Raw genomic sequence first — 14318 nt, forward strand, 5'->3', positions numbered from 1 at the left:
GCACACGATCCAGCGATGCGCCCGAGTGACGCGGTCAGTGGGTGGTGCCCTTCGCCGACCTGCTGCTGCCTTCGTCCGCCGTCGTTGTCCCGCTCGACTTTGCGTGTTGCCGCTTGGCTGCGATGCTGAGGAACTCGAGCGCTGCACACGGTGCACTTCGGTGGGCTTCGCTCTCCAGCGCACCCGCTCCTCGACTTCACTCGCTCCCCTCCGCCTCCGCTTCCCTCCCGATCAGCCCAACTCCCCGCTCATCCCGCGCACACTCGTACTTTATTAGCTGGAACCCTCACACTGCCCACTCGCATCGCTCTCGCATCCTCATGACCGTCTCTGTCGCCGCCGGACTCGCAGCAGCGACAGCCGCCTTCTCCCTCTACAAGTCGGCGAGCCCTCCCCCTCCCTTCATCCCGAGTGATGCCCAAGGACTGACCGTCGTTCTGTCAACAGCCCCTGGATCCGCTGGATTGCGAAGAGGAGAGACCGATGTCGGCTCAGGGCGGCCGGCCATCCTTCGTCGTGCGTTGCGTTGTGCTCTCGCACCCGCTTCTTCGACCCAGTTGACCTTCCGTTCGTTCGCGCAACCGCAGCCCACTCCGTCTGTCGACCTCGACGACACCTCGATCCCGATGCGCCTGCGCATGATCCACCACATCAAGTCTCTCCAGTCGACCATCTGCGAGGCGCTCGAATCGCTCGAGCCGTCCGGGCAAAAGTTCAAGTCGTCGTACTACCTCCGCGACGCCTCGAAGGGCTTTGGCGACTCGCGCGTGCTTCAGGACGGCGAGACGTTCGAGAAGGCCGGGTGCAACATCTCGGTTATCAAGTCTACGCTCTCGGTGCCCGCCGTCCGCCAGATGCGCGCCGAGCGCTTCGACTGGTGGGACGGCGTCTCGGAGCTTCCGTATTTTGTCGCCGGCTGCTCGCTCGTCGTCCACCCTCGCAACCCTCACGCACCGACAATCCACTTCAACTACCGCTACTTCGAGATTCAAGATCCCAAGGACCCGAACGGCGAGCCCAAGGCGTGGTGGTTCGGCGGCGGGACGGACCTCACCCCTTCGTACCTGTACGAAGACGACGCACGACACTTCCACGGCCTGTACAAGGAGGCGTGCGACAGGCACGACGCGGGCTACTACGCCCGCTTCAAGAAGTGGTGCGACGAGTACTTTTACATCCCGCACAGGCAGGAATCGCGCGGGATTGGCGGGATCTTCTTCGACGATTTGAGCGAGGGCGACCCCGAGGCTATCTTCAAGTTTGTCCGCGACTGCTCAAACTCGTACCTCCCCGCCTACTACCCGATCGTCGAGCGACGGAAGGACCAACCATTCACCGAGGAGGAGAAGCGCTGGCAGCAGCTCAGGCGCGGGCGCTACGTCGAGTTCAACCTCGTCTATGACCGCGGGACCAAGTTTGGCCTCGCGATGAAGGAGCCGCGCACCGAGAGCATCCTCATGAGTCGTGCGTTCGTTCCCCTCCATCGCTACTTCTCCTTCCGACTGACGCTCCCGCTCTCGCAGTCCCGCTCACCTCGCGCTGGGAGTACGAGCCGGAAGTAGGCACCGTCGAAGGCACGCGCGAGAAGAAGATCCTCGACATCCTCAAGAAGCCGGTCGAGTGGGCCTAGAGTCCGCTTCTAGCATCCCTTCCCTGCACCGCAGCATACCCTACTCTCCCTCCGTCTCGTGTTGTACACCTCGCATCTGTCTCGTCGCATGTTCTAGTCGTTCTCTCGCCTGTCTCTTCGCTGCAAATGCTTCGAACTCGATCCTGCGTTGCGAGAGGACACCTGGACCCAAGAAAGGACAAGCGGCTTCAAGCCTTGGGCGCCTGGTTCTGCGGGCCGGGAACACGAGGCTCGCCGAGAGGCGTGACGTAGCAGCCGCTGATGCCGCCGTCGACCTTGAAGTCTGCGCACGTAGATCGTGGGATGAGCGAGAGTCGGGCAGGAGAGGAGCGAGAGAACAGGACGAACCAGTGCCGGTGATGAAGGAGCTGTCGTCCGAGGCGAGGAAGAGAGCAGCCTTGGCCTGCTCGACTGCCTCGCCAAAGCGGCCCTGCAAGTGCAGACCTCGAGATCAGCGTGAGAAAGGGAAGCAAGCGCAGACTACGAACGCACCATCGGGATGTGCACCATCCTGCGCTCCTTCTTCTCCGGCGTGTCCAGGAACGACATCAGCAACTCGGTCTTGAGCGGGCCGGGGCAGAGCGAGTTGAGTCGGATCCCGTCGCGCGCGTGGACCATGGCGAGTTCGCGGGTCATGGCGAGGACGGCGCCCTTCGAGGCGGTGTAGGCGAGTTGGGGCGTTGCGGCACCCATCAAGGCGACGAAACTGCGATTCGACCAGAGTCAGCGGAGGCGAAGAGAAGACGCAAAGGGAGGCGTCGCACCTGGCAGTGTTGATGATCGAGCCGCCCTTGGGGTTCTTGAGCATGGCCTCGATGGCGTACTTGCAGCCCCACCAGACGCCCTTCAAGTTGCTGCAGCGACGAGACGAGTCAGACGAGTCGAGGCAAGCGGGATGAGCGGAGGTTTGGCGTACACTGCGCCAGAGAACAGGTCAGCGCAGGAGATCGAGAACAGGCTCGACGCCAGCACGCACTGTTCATCGTCAGGTCCCAGATACGCTCCTCCGTGTTGAGAGCGTTGTCGTCTTGAGGGTGCATGATGCCGGCGTTGTTGCTGAAGGAAGCGGAGGGAAAGGCGGATTACGCGAGTGCACAAAGCGTTGCGGTCAGCACGAGCACACCATCACAGTTCGCAGGAAGACGCGACGCACAAAATGACATCGAGCTTGCCGAACTCCTCGACCGCCTTTGCGACCATCGCCTTGATCTCCACCTCCTTGCTCACATCGCACTTGACCGCGATCGCCTTCGCGGCGCCATTGACCTGCTTCTGGATCGTCTCGACGGTGCGCTGAGCTGCTTGCTCGTTGATGTCTGCCGCAACAACGTGAGCGCCCTCCTGCGCGAAGACGAGGGCCGTCTCAAGGCCGATACCGCTGCAAAGGGTCGTCAAACCGGTCAGCGCCTGTCGATAGTGGTACAGCGAGAGATACACAACTCACGCGCCAGCGCCAGTGATGATGCAGACCTTGCCGGGGAGACGAAGCGTGGCAGACATTGTTGATCAGCGGGACGAGGAGGAGACGGCGGAAGGCGTGCGTGCGGTGCGGGGAGGGATGTGGGTATGTGCTGGATGTATATCAGTGCTGGCAAGGTAGCCAGGCGTGTCAAAGTGTGTGCGTGAGAGTGTGGAAGGAGGACAACCCTCGACCGCCCCACCCGAAGAAGGTCGACCGTGCACCACTCGCTCACACGCTCAGAGGGGCAAAGCTGGACTGCGAGCGCTCCGCATCTGGCTTATAACCCCTATCGCGACCCTCGAAATCGCACCGGCGCGGCTTGTTGCGACGACCGCTCCGCACGCCGGAGTTCATCTCTTCAAACGGCCGCAGCCCCTGCACTGGCTCAAGACGTCCAGATAGACAGACCGAATCGACCAGACTATCTCTATAACGCACCCAGACACCCCCCCCGAACGATGGCGACTTCTGCAACGTCAACCGCGGTCAACGGAATGCATCCGACCCTTCCTCGAGTCGCTTTCCTGGGTCCCGTCGGCACATATACACATCAAGCGAGTCTCTCAAGCTTATTGCATCCACTGCTACTCCCGCTTACGCCCTTCGACTTGCAGGCGACAAGCGAGTTCTTCGGAGATTGCGAGTCGGCTCCTCAGGCGCGGATAGCGGGTTCGTCTCATCGTACTCTGCAGGGGCCATGTCACAGCTGACTTTCGATGTCGCAGACGTCTTCACAGCCGTCTCGAGCGGCTCCGCATCCTACGGCGTCGTACCCATCGAGAACTCGTCGTTCGGACCCGTCGCGGAGACGACAGAACAGCTGCGGACGACGGAGCTGTCGGTGCGAGGGATGCTGGCGCTGCGGATAGGTCATGCGCTGATGGCGAGTCGGAAGGCGGAGAAGGGCAAGCTGAAGCGGGTGTTCAGTCATGAGCAGGTTCGTGGAGCGTGCTGTCTTCGTTTCTGTCGACGGCTCCATGTCCGACTGGGAGCTTACCGCATCCGCGTCTTTCTAGGCCATCGGACAATGTCGACGATATCTCGCCGAGCGGTATCCAAACGTCGAGATCATCCCGGTCAACTCGACGGCGCAAGCAGCGGAACGAGCGGTGGACGACCTAGAAGCGCTGGCGATCTGTTCGCTCAAGTGCGCCGAGGTGTACGACCTAGACGTGGTGGACACCGACATTCAGGATGCGGGAGAAGGTGTGTTCGCCTCTCGCTTGACTCGCTCGAGCGACTACTGACGCTTAGCCCTCTGCAGCCAACACAACTCGCTTTATCGTCCTCTCGCGTTCCACCGTGTCTCTACCCTCACGATATCCTATCAGTCGGCCTAAAACGGTCGACACGGCGCCTGAGCAGTAGACAAACCTTGCGTGCTGCGATGCTATTCATTCGTAGGCCTGTCTCGCAGGAAGCGCGAGTAACGACACATCTTGCCCAAGCGGCGGGACCGCTAAAGGAACTCTCAGCATTGCGGCGTGCCCCGGACCTCCCGCTCCTTACAGGCTGGCGTAGTTGCTCCTCTGCTCGCTGCTGGCGTCGTGAAGCCGAGCAGACCAACTCTCTGGGATCCCAGAAGATTCGGGTCCACTCAGTAGTCAAGTCTGGCAAACGGTTGAATGTGCACGCTTGAAAAGAGGCGAGGAAAGTTGGCTACGACGAAAACGGGCAGAACGAGCAAGTCGCATCGGCATGATCTGCGGGTGCACTCGTCAGTACCAATCGCTTCCTGAGAGAAGGGGAGGAGCGCACCAGCTGAACCACAAGTAGCGCCGAGCATTGCGCTCCTCCTCGACAAAGCGTGACGGAATCTCGAGTTCGACGCCGCGGATCTTGAGGAGCTTGGTCAGCTCTTGCAGGAGCTCAAACGCGTCCTGGTCCCATCCCTCATGAGCAATGTTTATGGAAACGGACTTGTACTGTAGGCGGCTGGTCTGCATGCCCGCTGCGCGGACCATGGCGCGAAGCGGCACATGCGGACGCTGGAGCGGGAGAAATATGCATGCAAGGTGGGTGAGGCTGGGCGGAGGTGACTGCAGCGCAACAACGCCCATCATCACGTCGCAGGCGAGATGGCGCAAGACCGGAAGATGCGGGAGTGCCGGCGCAAGCCACTCGTACGACGTCAGGTAAACGCCCTTCAGTACGAGCCGCTCGAGCTTGCGTAGCGTGGCAAGAACGCTCGTCGTGCCGTCGTCTTGAGACCGGCACATGAGGAATATTTCGAGGATGACGAGCGTGTCGGCAACTTCGTGAAGCATTCGAAGGGCGAGGGTCGCGTCGTGAAGTGCGAGAGAAAGAGCTGTGACGAAGGATGTCGGGTTGATTGGACGAGGCGGTAGCGTCGTGCCGTGCCTCGCAGGGTCTGTCCACAAGCGCAGATCGAGAATGCGAAGGGATGGCTTCTGCGCGAGGACCGTGATGTCGTTCGGCGAAGGGAACCAAAGACGCGCTCGCCAAGTCTCGTTCCAAAGCCACCACCCCTGACTTAAGGTGAGAGACTCGAGATCGAGGGAATCGAGTATGCCGAGTAAACGCATGTGGAGCTCGCGCATGAATCCGCGCAGGTCGACGTGCTTGATGTTGCCGCATGCCGCAAGGATCCGGCAAGCCGTCTCGCCTTCAGTCTTGTACTGGCGCGATCGCGATTTCGGGAAATAGTCCGTGCCCATCTCGCCGACCAGTCCGGCGCAGACGGCGTGGACCTCGGCGGCGAGGTTCGACTTCTGCGTCACGACGGCGGCGAGCTTGTCCAGGTCGGAGCACGAGAAGTCGATGAAGCGGAAGAGCGCGCGTTGTGCGGGCGAACGCCATTTGCGGCAGACGAGCGCGACCGTGCGGATGTCGTCAGAGCAGGAGCTAATGGGGAATTTGACGAGCCCTCCCACAGAACGGTCCATCGCGTTGCGCTTTTGGCTGCCTTCGATGAGCCATCCGAAGATCTGCGTGAGCAGCTCAGGCGGGAGGGTTTGGGCGAGAGAGAGGAGTGCCATGACTTCGCTCCGAGCGGGTTCAGCGGGGTCGCGGGAGAGTTGTAGTCGTTCAAAGGGTTGTGTGTGCCGCTCCAATGGTCGCAAAGACCGCTAGTCGACTTGCAAGGCCTGTGTGTCGTTGAACTGATGAGAACCGCGAGGAGGTGAGAGAGAGTGAGCGAGCGCGTGCGCACCTTCGAGCCTGTTCCGGCGAGTAGAAGAGCAGTCCACAAGCCCAGCTAGCAACGCCCAGCAGCCCGACAGGCGAGCGAGGGGAACAGTCTCTTCCAAACCGACTCTCTGCCTCTTGCGCTTCAGCATGCCACGCGCCTCGACTTCCGCTCACACGCTAGACTCTCCTGCTGCTTCCGCGTCTGCTGCTGCGGGCTTTCGAGCGCCGTCGTCGCGGTCCGCATCGAGGAGGGCGAGTCTGAACATCTCTCGTTCGCGGGGAATGGGGAAGGGCAAGGGGAAGGAGCGGGCTTATGATGGGGAGGTGGAGTTTGCAGAGTGGGATGAGGACGGAGAAGGAGAGGGAGGGTATGCGCCAAAGGCTCGGCAGTTGAAGGTTCGGAAGAGGAGGAGGAGCGAGGGAGGGGAGGAGGGAGCTGATGTGAAGCGGCGGAAGGAGGAGCGGGCCGAGGGACCGCCTGAGGTGGAGGAGAAGGGCAAGGAGAAGCGGGCCAAGAGGAAGAAGGGCAAGGAGAAGGCTATCGAGGCGCCCGACAAGCCGAAGAAGAAGTCCAAAAAGCGTGTTCGGATCGCTACGCCCGCTCCAGCCTCTTCCGGCGGTGCTGGTACCGACTACTCCCCCTCCGACGCCGACGCTTCCGACGCGGACCTCCCCCTTCAAGCCCTCGAAGGCGCTTCCCTCTCCTCCGACGACTGGACCGACCCCCTCGGCATTCCCAGCGCCCAAACCGTGCGCGGGAGAAAGTACTGGCGCCTGTTGGATCAGGGGATCTACAGGTCTGCGCTGCATGATGCGGCGCGAGAGGGGATGGATTTGGGACGGGCGTTGGTGCAGTGGGAGGCGTTGAGGAGGAGGAGGGAAGAAGAGGAGGAGGCGGCGGAGGAGGAGTGGAGGGCGCTACAGTTGCAGAAGAGGGAGGAAGAGCGCAACGAGGCGATGAAGCGGAAGGACGACGATGCGGCCGACGACGACGAGTCGCAAGCTGGCACGCCCGCTCCAGGCGCTCGGAAGAAGCGCCCCTCCGCAAAGGCCGCTCACGATCCCTGCCGCTCTCTCCACCCCTTTCCCCTCTCGCGCGGCCCGCAGAACGACGACTCAGACGACCCCCGCCACCGCCTCGAATACGACTCGGACGGCGCCGAGATTCTCCCGCTCCCTTCGTCCGTCGCGTTGGCCAAGATGGCGCGGTGGCCTCTACATTCTTCGGTTCTTGGATCCGCACTCGGGCCAGATTCGCTCGAGGATGCGTTGGCGGGGGAATACGAACGCGTCTATCGCCGTACTCGACCCGACCCGATCCCTCGTCTCCGCCGTCGCGGTCCTCGATCTGCATACGGTCCAGACGGCCCACTCGCTCCCTCTTCTCCCTCTGCACAACCTGATCTAGACTCTTCAACCGAGAACGACTACGACTCGGACCCGCTCAATTCAGACGCCGACTCCCCCGTCCCTCCTCCCTCGCTCCTCGCCCTCCCTTCCCTCCTGGACCAACTCCTCACTCGCCTAGCAGACTGCGTCCCCAAGTCCGCTTTTCCGGCTTACGATTATTGGTCCACTCGCGAGAGGGACGAGGAGGGGAGGAAGGACGATCGCAAGAGGGGAGTGGAGAGGGACCGGAGAGGGGTCGGGTGGGAAGAGGTGGTGAGTGTAGCGAGGGAGATGGGGATCGATGAGCAGTGCGTTCGGGATTCTTCCTTCCGTGCGCGAAGAAGAGGGTTGATGAGGACGGAGCGACGCAAAGGATTCTCGAGACGCTTTCGGCGCAACTCGTAGCGCTCTTCGGGCCCTCTCGGCATCCTCGTGCGTCCTTACTCTCTTTCTTCTCCCCCGCTCCGAGCGCTCACGCAGATATTCGCCCAGCCGTCACTCTCCCGCCACCGGGAGGGTACCCCTCGATCCAGGTCAAGCGGCGTCAGGCGAAGCCGCGGGCGAGTAAGAAGGCGAGCAAGGAAGCTGGGTGCGTTTTCAGTTCCTTTTGTGCGCGATGGGAAGGGCAGGAAGCTGACGATTGTCGAGAAGCAGGAATGAGCAGGAGCAGGACGACGGAGCGGGTCGTCTTGCCGGTGCAGCGAACGAAGACGACGACGACCCAGACGAAGCATGAGCGGGTGCAGCTTCGTAACGGTCGAGCGACGACTTCGCAGCAGCAACGACGGACGGAATTCCTCCTCGGGCTGGAATCGCAGCGGCGTTGTAATGGCGCTCCGAGCTGCACATGTGTGCTCTCTCGCATGCACGCTCAAGTCCGCGCCAGATCGCGGGGTACAGTATGGAGCGAGCGAGACTTGTTCGCCCGCACGTTTCGAAGCGGCGAGCACGTTTTGTTGCGCGCCATCGTCGCCGATTCTGATGGTGGATTGTGTTTGATGGAGTGCTTATCTCGTGGTGCAATAGTGCGAGCAGTGAGCCCAGTCATGACTGGAGAGTCAAAGCGAGGCGGGCGATGGCGCGAGGTTGCGAAGTCGGCGCCAAGTCAGCGCCCAACTCGGCATCGACGCCTCTCTCCCTCTCTCACCGCTCTCCCTTGTACTGCTGCTTGTTTACGAGGCATAACACACTGCGACGACAACCACACGCAGCAGCCTCGCCACACCCAACGGTCGCAGCACCCACCCCTCCCTCTCTCTCTCCGCCTGCATCGCCCCATCGGCACGTTCGGATGGCCCTCCCTCGTCTCGCATCCGGGTCTGCGCAGCTCGCACACCGCCAGCAGCACGCACACACCCAACAACAACACAGCGACCCACTCGCGTTCCTCTCGGCCAAGCCCTGTGAGTCCCACGCACCCCCCCACTTGCGAGTCCGCTCTCTCGCCTCTTCCGCCTTCCACCCGCTTCCCCTCCACGACGCACACTCGAGCTGACTTGTCACACCCTGGACACCCTTGCAGACCTCGACACCATCCGCGACATCATGCCCGCCTTGGCCCAGTCACCGCAGGCCTCGTCCAGCGCGTCGCCGTCGGGCTCGGCATCGACCCCCCTCAAGACTCCTGCCGCGATCCCGTGGTCCGCACCCCGCCGCGCGTCTCTCGCGTCGACCTACTCGTCCGGCAGCTCGACAGAGTACGACGAGGAAGACGCAGACGCGTGCGGCTTCTCGTCCGAGGACGACGACGACGACTTCCTCGTTACCCCACCCTTCCCCGCCGTCGATGCCGTCGCCTCGTCCGCCGCCGCCGCGTCCAAGGGCAAAGGCAAGGCCATCGTCGACTTGACCGCTCCGTTCGCTTCGATCTCGCTCGCCGAAGTCGCAGAAGACGACGACGCCAACTCTCCGCCTTGGCCCCAACCCTCGTCGCTCCCCGACATCCCTTCGCCCGCTCGCCTCCCTCCCCCAGCTCTCCCTCTCGTCTCCCACCCCGCGCCCAAACCCGCGCCCGATCCGCACCCGCAAACCCGTCCGCCTCCTCAGCCCTCGCCTCCAACCCAAGCAGCAGCCGAAGACTCCTACCGCGGCCGTTCGCGCTGGCCACGTCTCCTCTGGCGCTCAGATATCGACGTCGACTCGCTGCGCGTGTTGAAGAACTACCATGAGCGCGCGGTCGGCGGTCCGCTGCCGGTTCTCCAGAGCGGGATGGGCAAGAGGGATGTCGAGAGGTGGAGTCGCGCGATGGAGAATGCGGGACTCTAGACCGCGCCCAGGAAGACCCAACAACACACTCGTTTTATCGCGCCACCTCAAGTTCTGTAGCATTCGACCTCGACACGACCCCCTCTTCGCCTTTCACCCCTCAAAAGCGGCTTTGCTCGCGCCCGTTTCGTTGGACTAGCTTTCACACTGCCCTCTCGACGTTGTCCTTCTCCACATTGTTCTGTTCACATCATCACGCCTCCATCCCGCTTCCATTCATTGTAGACTCATTCGCATGATTCCCTCCGTCCTCTCCTCAGTCGCTAGATCACTCGTTCTGGCGCTCAAACGCCTCTGCAACAGACACACACTTCGCATACAGATAGTAGATTGTCAGGGCGAGCGCGAGAGTCGAAGAGAAAGTCGCTGGTTGACCGTTCGGGACGCAGCTTGTCTTCCGCCTGCTCGCTCGCTTTCACCCTGCGGCCCTGCTGGCGCTTTCGCTAAGGGCTTTGCGTCTCACTGCACACGGGCATTAGCCTCGCGACGTCCCCCGTTCCGTGCTCGCGGCCCTTGGACTCCATCCCCTTTCTTCCCTGTTCTCCTCCTCCCGCTGCTCGCCCTCGCTGAGCTCCCGAGCGCTCCCCATCCTCCACAATGGCCGCGCCTCCCCCTCCCCCCGCCACCGTGCAGCTCACCGTGCGATCCTGGTCCTTCGACCTCCTCCCGCTCGAACTCAAGAAGTCGATCGCTCAGCGTTGTCGGCAGCAAGACGACTGGGCTCGCTCGTGCCTCGATACAATCTCGAGCTTCTGCTCCGCGGAGAACAGGGACGCGGAGAACCTGAAGCAGCATGTGAAGGACTTGCGGAGGACGTACGGGAGCTCTGTTGGCGCGCTGTTTCGGCTGTCGAAGTCTTGGAGCGCTGCTGCAGCACCGTTTCGGTTCTCGGTGAGTCGTCACTACCCCGCCGAACGTGCGAAGAATGGTTGTTGACCGCTCTTCTCTCGGGACCACAGCATTGCAAAGTCTCCCGGACGACGAGCTTCCTCTTCCGCTATCGCATCGCCCCGCTCTACGGACAGTACTTTCGTTCGCTCGAGTTCGACAAGAGCGACCAAGCGATCCTGCAGTCGTTGCTCCCCCTCCTCCCCTTCATGCCAAACATCGAAGACCTGCGTCTTACGTTCGACGGATTCGAGCGCGTGCTGCAGTGCGAGACCTATCACAACCCAGCCTCCATGCCGCAAGTCGAAGCTCTGAGCTTGACCTCGTTCCTCTCGAACACCCCGCTCTCCGAGCCGGTCATCGCACGCCTCACGACGGTCCACTTTGAGTTGGGCTCGTGGTCCACCCTCCAAAAGCTCGCGGATGCAGCGAAGTCACTTCGCGAACTGCAGGTGTACAAGTTGGCCAACTACGGGCGCGGCAACCCGGGCGTCTCGCAGCTAGCCAGTATCTTGGTCTCGTGCCCGCTACTCGAGACGCTGCATGTCCCGCTCTCCGAAGTGTCGGCGTTCCGACCAATCTGGGGTCAACCACTGCCACGCATTCGCAGCCTCACTCTCGACGTGGACGGCGACATGTGGCTAATCAGATTGGCCGCACACTTTGCCGACTCGCTTGAGAACTTCTCACTCAGGTTCATCACGGCCCATGGATGCTGTTGCGAGGTCAGTCACGTCTTCCCGCACGTCAAGGCCATCGAGGCGTCGGCGGTCACCAAGGACTCCAGGTTCTTCTTCACCTTCCCAGCGTCGATCAACCCCACCGCCTTTCCTGCACTCGAGTCGTTCACTTTCCGCCCCAAAGCAACTTCAGCATACGAAGTGCGAGACGCCGTGGATTGCCTGCGGCAGGCCATCAAGAAGTTCGACGAGGCAGACCCGTGCAACAGCTTGCGACAAATCCATGTCTCTAACCGCCTGTACCCGTTGCCTATGTGGGCTATGACAAGGTTGCAATCAGCAGTCGGTCGCGCAGACCGAAGGATCACGGCGGGGCCGATGGAGCCTTTCGTCGGCTCGTTCGCCTTGCATGCCGAGTTCGACCGTGCTGTCGACAACGTCCCGGCGTGGTCTTCGAGCGAGGCAGCCGCGTCAATCGAGGAGACGCTGAACTACGTCCAGAGCTGGTTTGAGCGGGCTACGGCAGCGGGTGACGGGTCGGACCTCGCGAAGATTGCGGTTGCTCTGGGTCGAGCGGAGCTGGAGAGGGTCGTGAGGACGGGATCAGAGGCCGCACACTGAAGTGCATAGCTTTGTGTGGCTCGGATATGTGCAGTCAAGCGGTTCTGTGCGTTCGACGGTTCAAGCCTGAAGCCTGAAGTGGAGAGTTGGTTTCCCGCGTCGAAAACAATGCGGCCGTCGTCCTCCGGTTGAGTCCAGCTGCCTCCGCATCGTCGTCGATGTCGCAAGGTCAGCGTAAGGACCTAACGCAAGTCGCCCAGCTGAGTGCAGCACCTCGGACACGGCAAGCGAGTCGAAGGAGGGAGGTGGAGCAGGGCGACGCGGACCGCGGCGAGTCCCAGAGACAGCTTCGTTCAGTCGAGTGAGCGCTGCACCGGGCTTATGAACTTCTGCAAGCGTGTGCGCGGTGATGGTCGAACGCAGACCTGCTCGGACGAGGTGGTTCCCTCCTTCTCCATCTTCACCTCGCTCTGCGGGCTTGCCAGCTTGATATCCAGCACCATCGAGCGTGCGCTACCTGCTTTACGATCGACAGACCGCCGCGCCTTCTCCTTCCTTGTCCTCGTCTTCATCAGCTCGAAGCTCCCGAACCGCACTCGTACGTCGCAGGCGAGCTCTTCCAGCTTTGTACTGCCCAGAGCGCTGACAATAGTCTCCTGTAGTACCCCAGCGTTTCCCTCTTCCCGCCACGTCTCGACATCCACGCCATGTCCTCCCGCAGCTCCTCCTCTTCGTCCGAATCCGACGAACCCGTCCCCGCCTGGTCGTACGATCGTCTCCCGCTCGAGATCAAGCAGAAGATTGCGCACTACTGCTGGCGGCAGGACACATGGCTCGACGAGTGCTTTGGGACCGTGTTGACGTATACTCAAGAGGGCCGCTGGGACTCGGCCAACCTTCTGCAACACATGCGCGACATCGGCAATACGTACCGATTCTCGATCGGCTCCCTCTTTCGCCTCTCGCGCTCGTGGTCCGTTGCGGCGGCACCGTATCGCTTCAAGGTGCGTTGTCTGTCGCCAGACTTCCAGAGTCGTCCTGACATGTACTTGAACAGACTGTCAAGGCCTCCCGGACTCGCAGCTTATCGGCATCGCATCGCGCCTCGCTACGGCAAATTTGTCGAGACGCTACACTTCGACAAGATTGACGGCGACTCCGACCTCCAAGCGGTCCTGCTCCTTTCCCCCTTCTTCTCGCGCCTTAACAAAATCATCGTCAAACGTCCAGGGCTCTCAAACGTCCTAGCCACTGGATTACTTCAGCAGGACCATCTCTCAGAATGTTCGTTCATGACGGAGCCTGGCGGAAACGATCCCCTCGGCCTCCCTTCCCTCTTCGCCAATGTCACGTCGCTCGACCTCGAAATGGACGAGCGTATGTGCTTCATGCGGGCCATACAGGCGACACGCGGTCTACACAGTCTACACTTGCGTGGCGACTTGGCGGAGTTCAACTATTCGATCTCGATGCAGACCCTCCTCCTGCCGAAACTCTTCGCCGATATGACGCAGCTTGAGACGCTCAAGTGGACGGGTGTGCGGGTGTCAACATTCAAGGCATTCTGCTCGTCAGACGACGATTGGAAAGGCGGTCTGCCTCGACTTCGACACATCACGATCGGCTTCGACGGGTTGCTTCAGGACACGCTCGAGTTCGTCTCGATGTTTGCCGACTCGCTCGAGCACCTAGTTCTCGAGTTCACCGAGAATTCGACAGCACGCAAAGAGATGCCCACCTGGAAGTTACCGCGCCTCAAGATCCTCGAGATGAAGGGTCAGAACGGCGAAGCATTGCGGACCTTTGCCTGCTCTATCTACGAGTGGACCTATCCCGCCCTCGAACGCCTTCACGTCTGCCCCATCGCACTGTTCGACGACGACGAGGACTTAACGGTCCGCTTCCTTGAGGAGCAAATCACCGATCACGACAGCAGGACGCCGAGTAACCCCCTGCGCTTCATTCAGATCTGGGACGCCAGCTTCCCCTTAAACAGCTCGTGGCAGCGGCATATCCGGACCGTCCTTGCACGCCATAATCGACAGGTCTCGACGACACCGATGGAGCCCTATCCCGACTCCTTCTTCCTCCACGCCGAATTGAGGCGATACGACGAGAAACGCGGACGATCTGGTCAGGACAAGATCGCTCAACTCGATCGTGTCTTCGAGTTCCTCGGCGATTGGTACACTCGCGCAAAGACGACGCGGAACGATGCGGATCTCGCGCGACAAGCCGTCATACTCGAGCGGGCGGAACTCGAGCGAGTCGTCAGGACGGGTGGCTGAAGAGT

The 14318-nt window shown here is 61.5% G+C and overlaps 8 protein-coding genes across 8 annotated transcripts; 6 read left to right on the plus strand and 2 right to left on the minus strand.

Moving 5' to 3' along the window:
• Positions 1–122: 122 nt before the first annotated feature.
• On the plus strand, positions 123–1630 carry RHTO_03472 (coproporphyrinogen III oxidase; the record flags this gene model as incomplete). The annotated part of the gene is made up of 4 exons (XM_016417142.1): positions 123–383; positions 448–516; positions 588–1464; positions 1524–1630. The coding sequence occupies 4 exons, from the start codon at positions 123–125 to the stop codon at positions 1628–1630; spliced, it is 1314 nt and encodes a 437-aa protein (XP_016271355.1).
• Positions 1631–1818: 188 nt separating this feature from the next.
• On the minus strand, positions 1819–3130 carry RHTO_03473 (3-hydroxyacyl-CoA-dehydrogenase, mitochondrial; the record flags this gene model as incomplete). Its single annotated transcript, XM_016417143.1, has 7 exons — positions 1819–1913; positions 1979–2060; positions 2123–2336; positions 2395–2484; positions 2603–2686; positions 2784–3008; positions 3075–3130. 7 exons carry the CDS (start codon positions 3128–3130, stop codon positions 1819–1821), a joined length of 846 nt encoding a protein of 281 aa, XP_016271356.1.
• A 420-nt stretch (positions 3131–3550) lies between these two features.
• RHTO_03474 (chorismate mutase / prephenate dehydratase) lies at positions 3551–4460 on the plus strand (the record flags this gene model as incomplete). The annotated part of the gene is made up of 5 exons (XM_016417144.1): positions 3551–3646; positions 3707–3761; positions 3818–4029; positions 4109–4298; positions 4357–4460. 5 exons carry the CDS (start codon positions 3551–3553, stop codon positions 4458–4460), a joined length of 657 nt encoding a protein of 218 aa, XP_016271357.1.
• A 350-nt stretch (positions 4461–4810) lies between these two features.
• Positions 4811–6091, minus strand: RHTO_03475 (uncharacterized protein; the record flags this gene model as incomplete). The annotated part of the gene is made up of 1 exon (XM_016417145.1): positions 4811–6091. The coding sequence occupies one exon, from the start codon at positions 6089–6091 to the stop codon at positions 4811–4813; it is 1281 nt and encodes a 426-aa protein (XP_016271358.1).
• A 433-nt stretch (positions 6092–6524) lies between these two features.
• On the plus strand, positions 6525–8367 carry RHTO_03476 (uncharacterized protein; the record flags this gene model as incomplete). Its single annotated transcript, XM_016417146.1, has 4 exons — positions 6525–7939; positions 8005–8063; positions 8124–8220; positions 8286–8367. The coding sequence occupies 4 exons, from the start codon at positions 6525–6527 to the stop codon at positions 8365–8367; spliced, it is 1653 nt and encodes a 550-aa protein (XP_016271359.1).
• Positions 8368–8922: 555 nt separating this feature from the next.
• On the plus strand, positions 8923–9896 carry RHTO_03477 (uncharacterized protein; the record flags this gene model as incomplete). The annotated part of the gene is made up of 2 exons (XM_016417147.1): positions 8923–9034; positions 9154–9896. The coding sequence occupies 2 exons, from the start codon at positions 8923–8925 to the stop codon at positions 9894–9896; spliced, it is 855 nt and encodes a 284-aa protein (XP_016271360.1).
• A 597-nt stretch (positions 9897–10493) lies between these two features.
• RHTO_03478 (uncharacterized protein) lies at positions 10494–12085 on the plus strand (the record flags this gene model as incomplete). The annotated part of the gene is made up of 2 exons (XM_016417148.1): positions 10494–10787; positions 10856–12085. 2 exons carry the CDS (start codon positions 10494–10496, stop codon positions 12083–12085), a joined length of 1524 nt encoding a protein of 507 aa, XP_016271361.1.
• Positions 12086–12406: 321 nt separating this feature from the next.
• On the plus strand, positions 12407–14313 carry RHTO_03479 (uncharacterized protein; the record flags this gene model as incomplete). The annotated part of the gene is made up of 4 exons (XM_016417149.1): positions 12407–12623; positions 12688–12791; positions 12899–13029; positions 13083–14313. The coding sequence occupies 4 exons, from the start codon at positions 12407–12409 to the stop codon at positions 14311–14313; spliced, it is 1683 nt and encodes a 560-aa protein (XP_016271362.1).
• Positions 14314–14318: the final 5 nt, after the last annotated feature.

This window comes from Rhodotorula toruloides (genome assembly GCF_000320785.1).
Source record: "Rhodotorula toruloides NP11 unplaced genomic scaffold Scaffold21, whole genome shotgun sequence".
In the NCBI taxonomy this organism is placed as follows: Eukaryota; Fungi; Basidiomycota; class Microbotryomycetes; order Sporidiobolales; family Sporidiobolaceae; genus Rhodotorula; species Rhodotorula toruloides.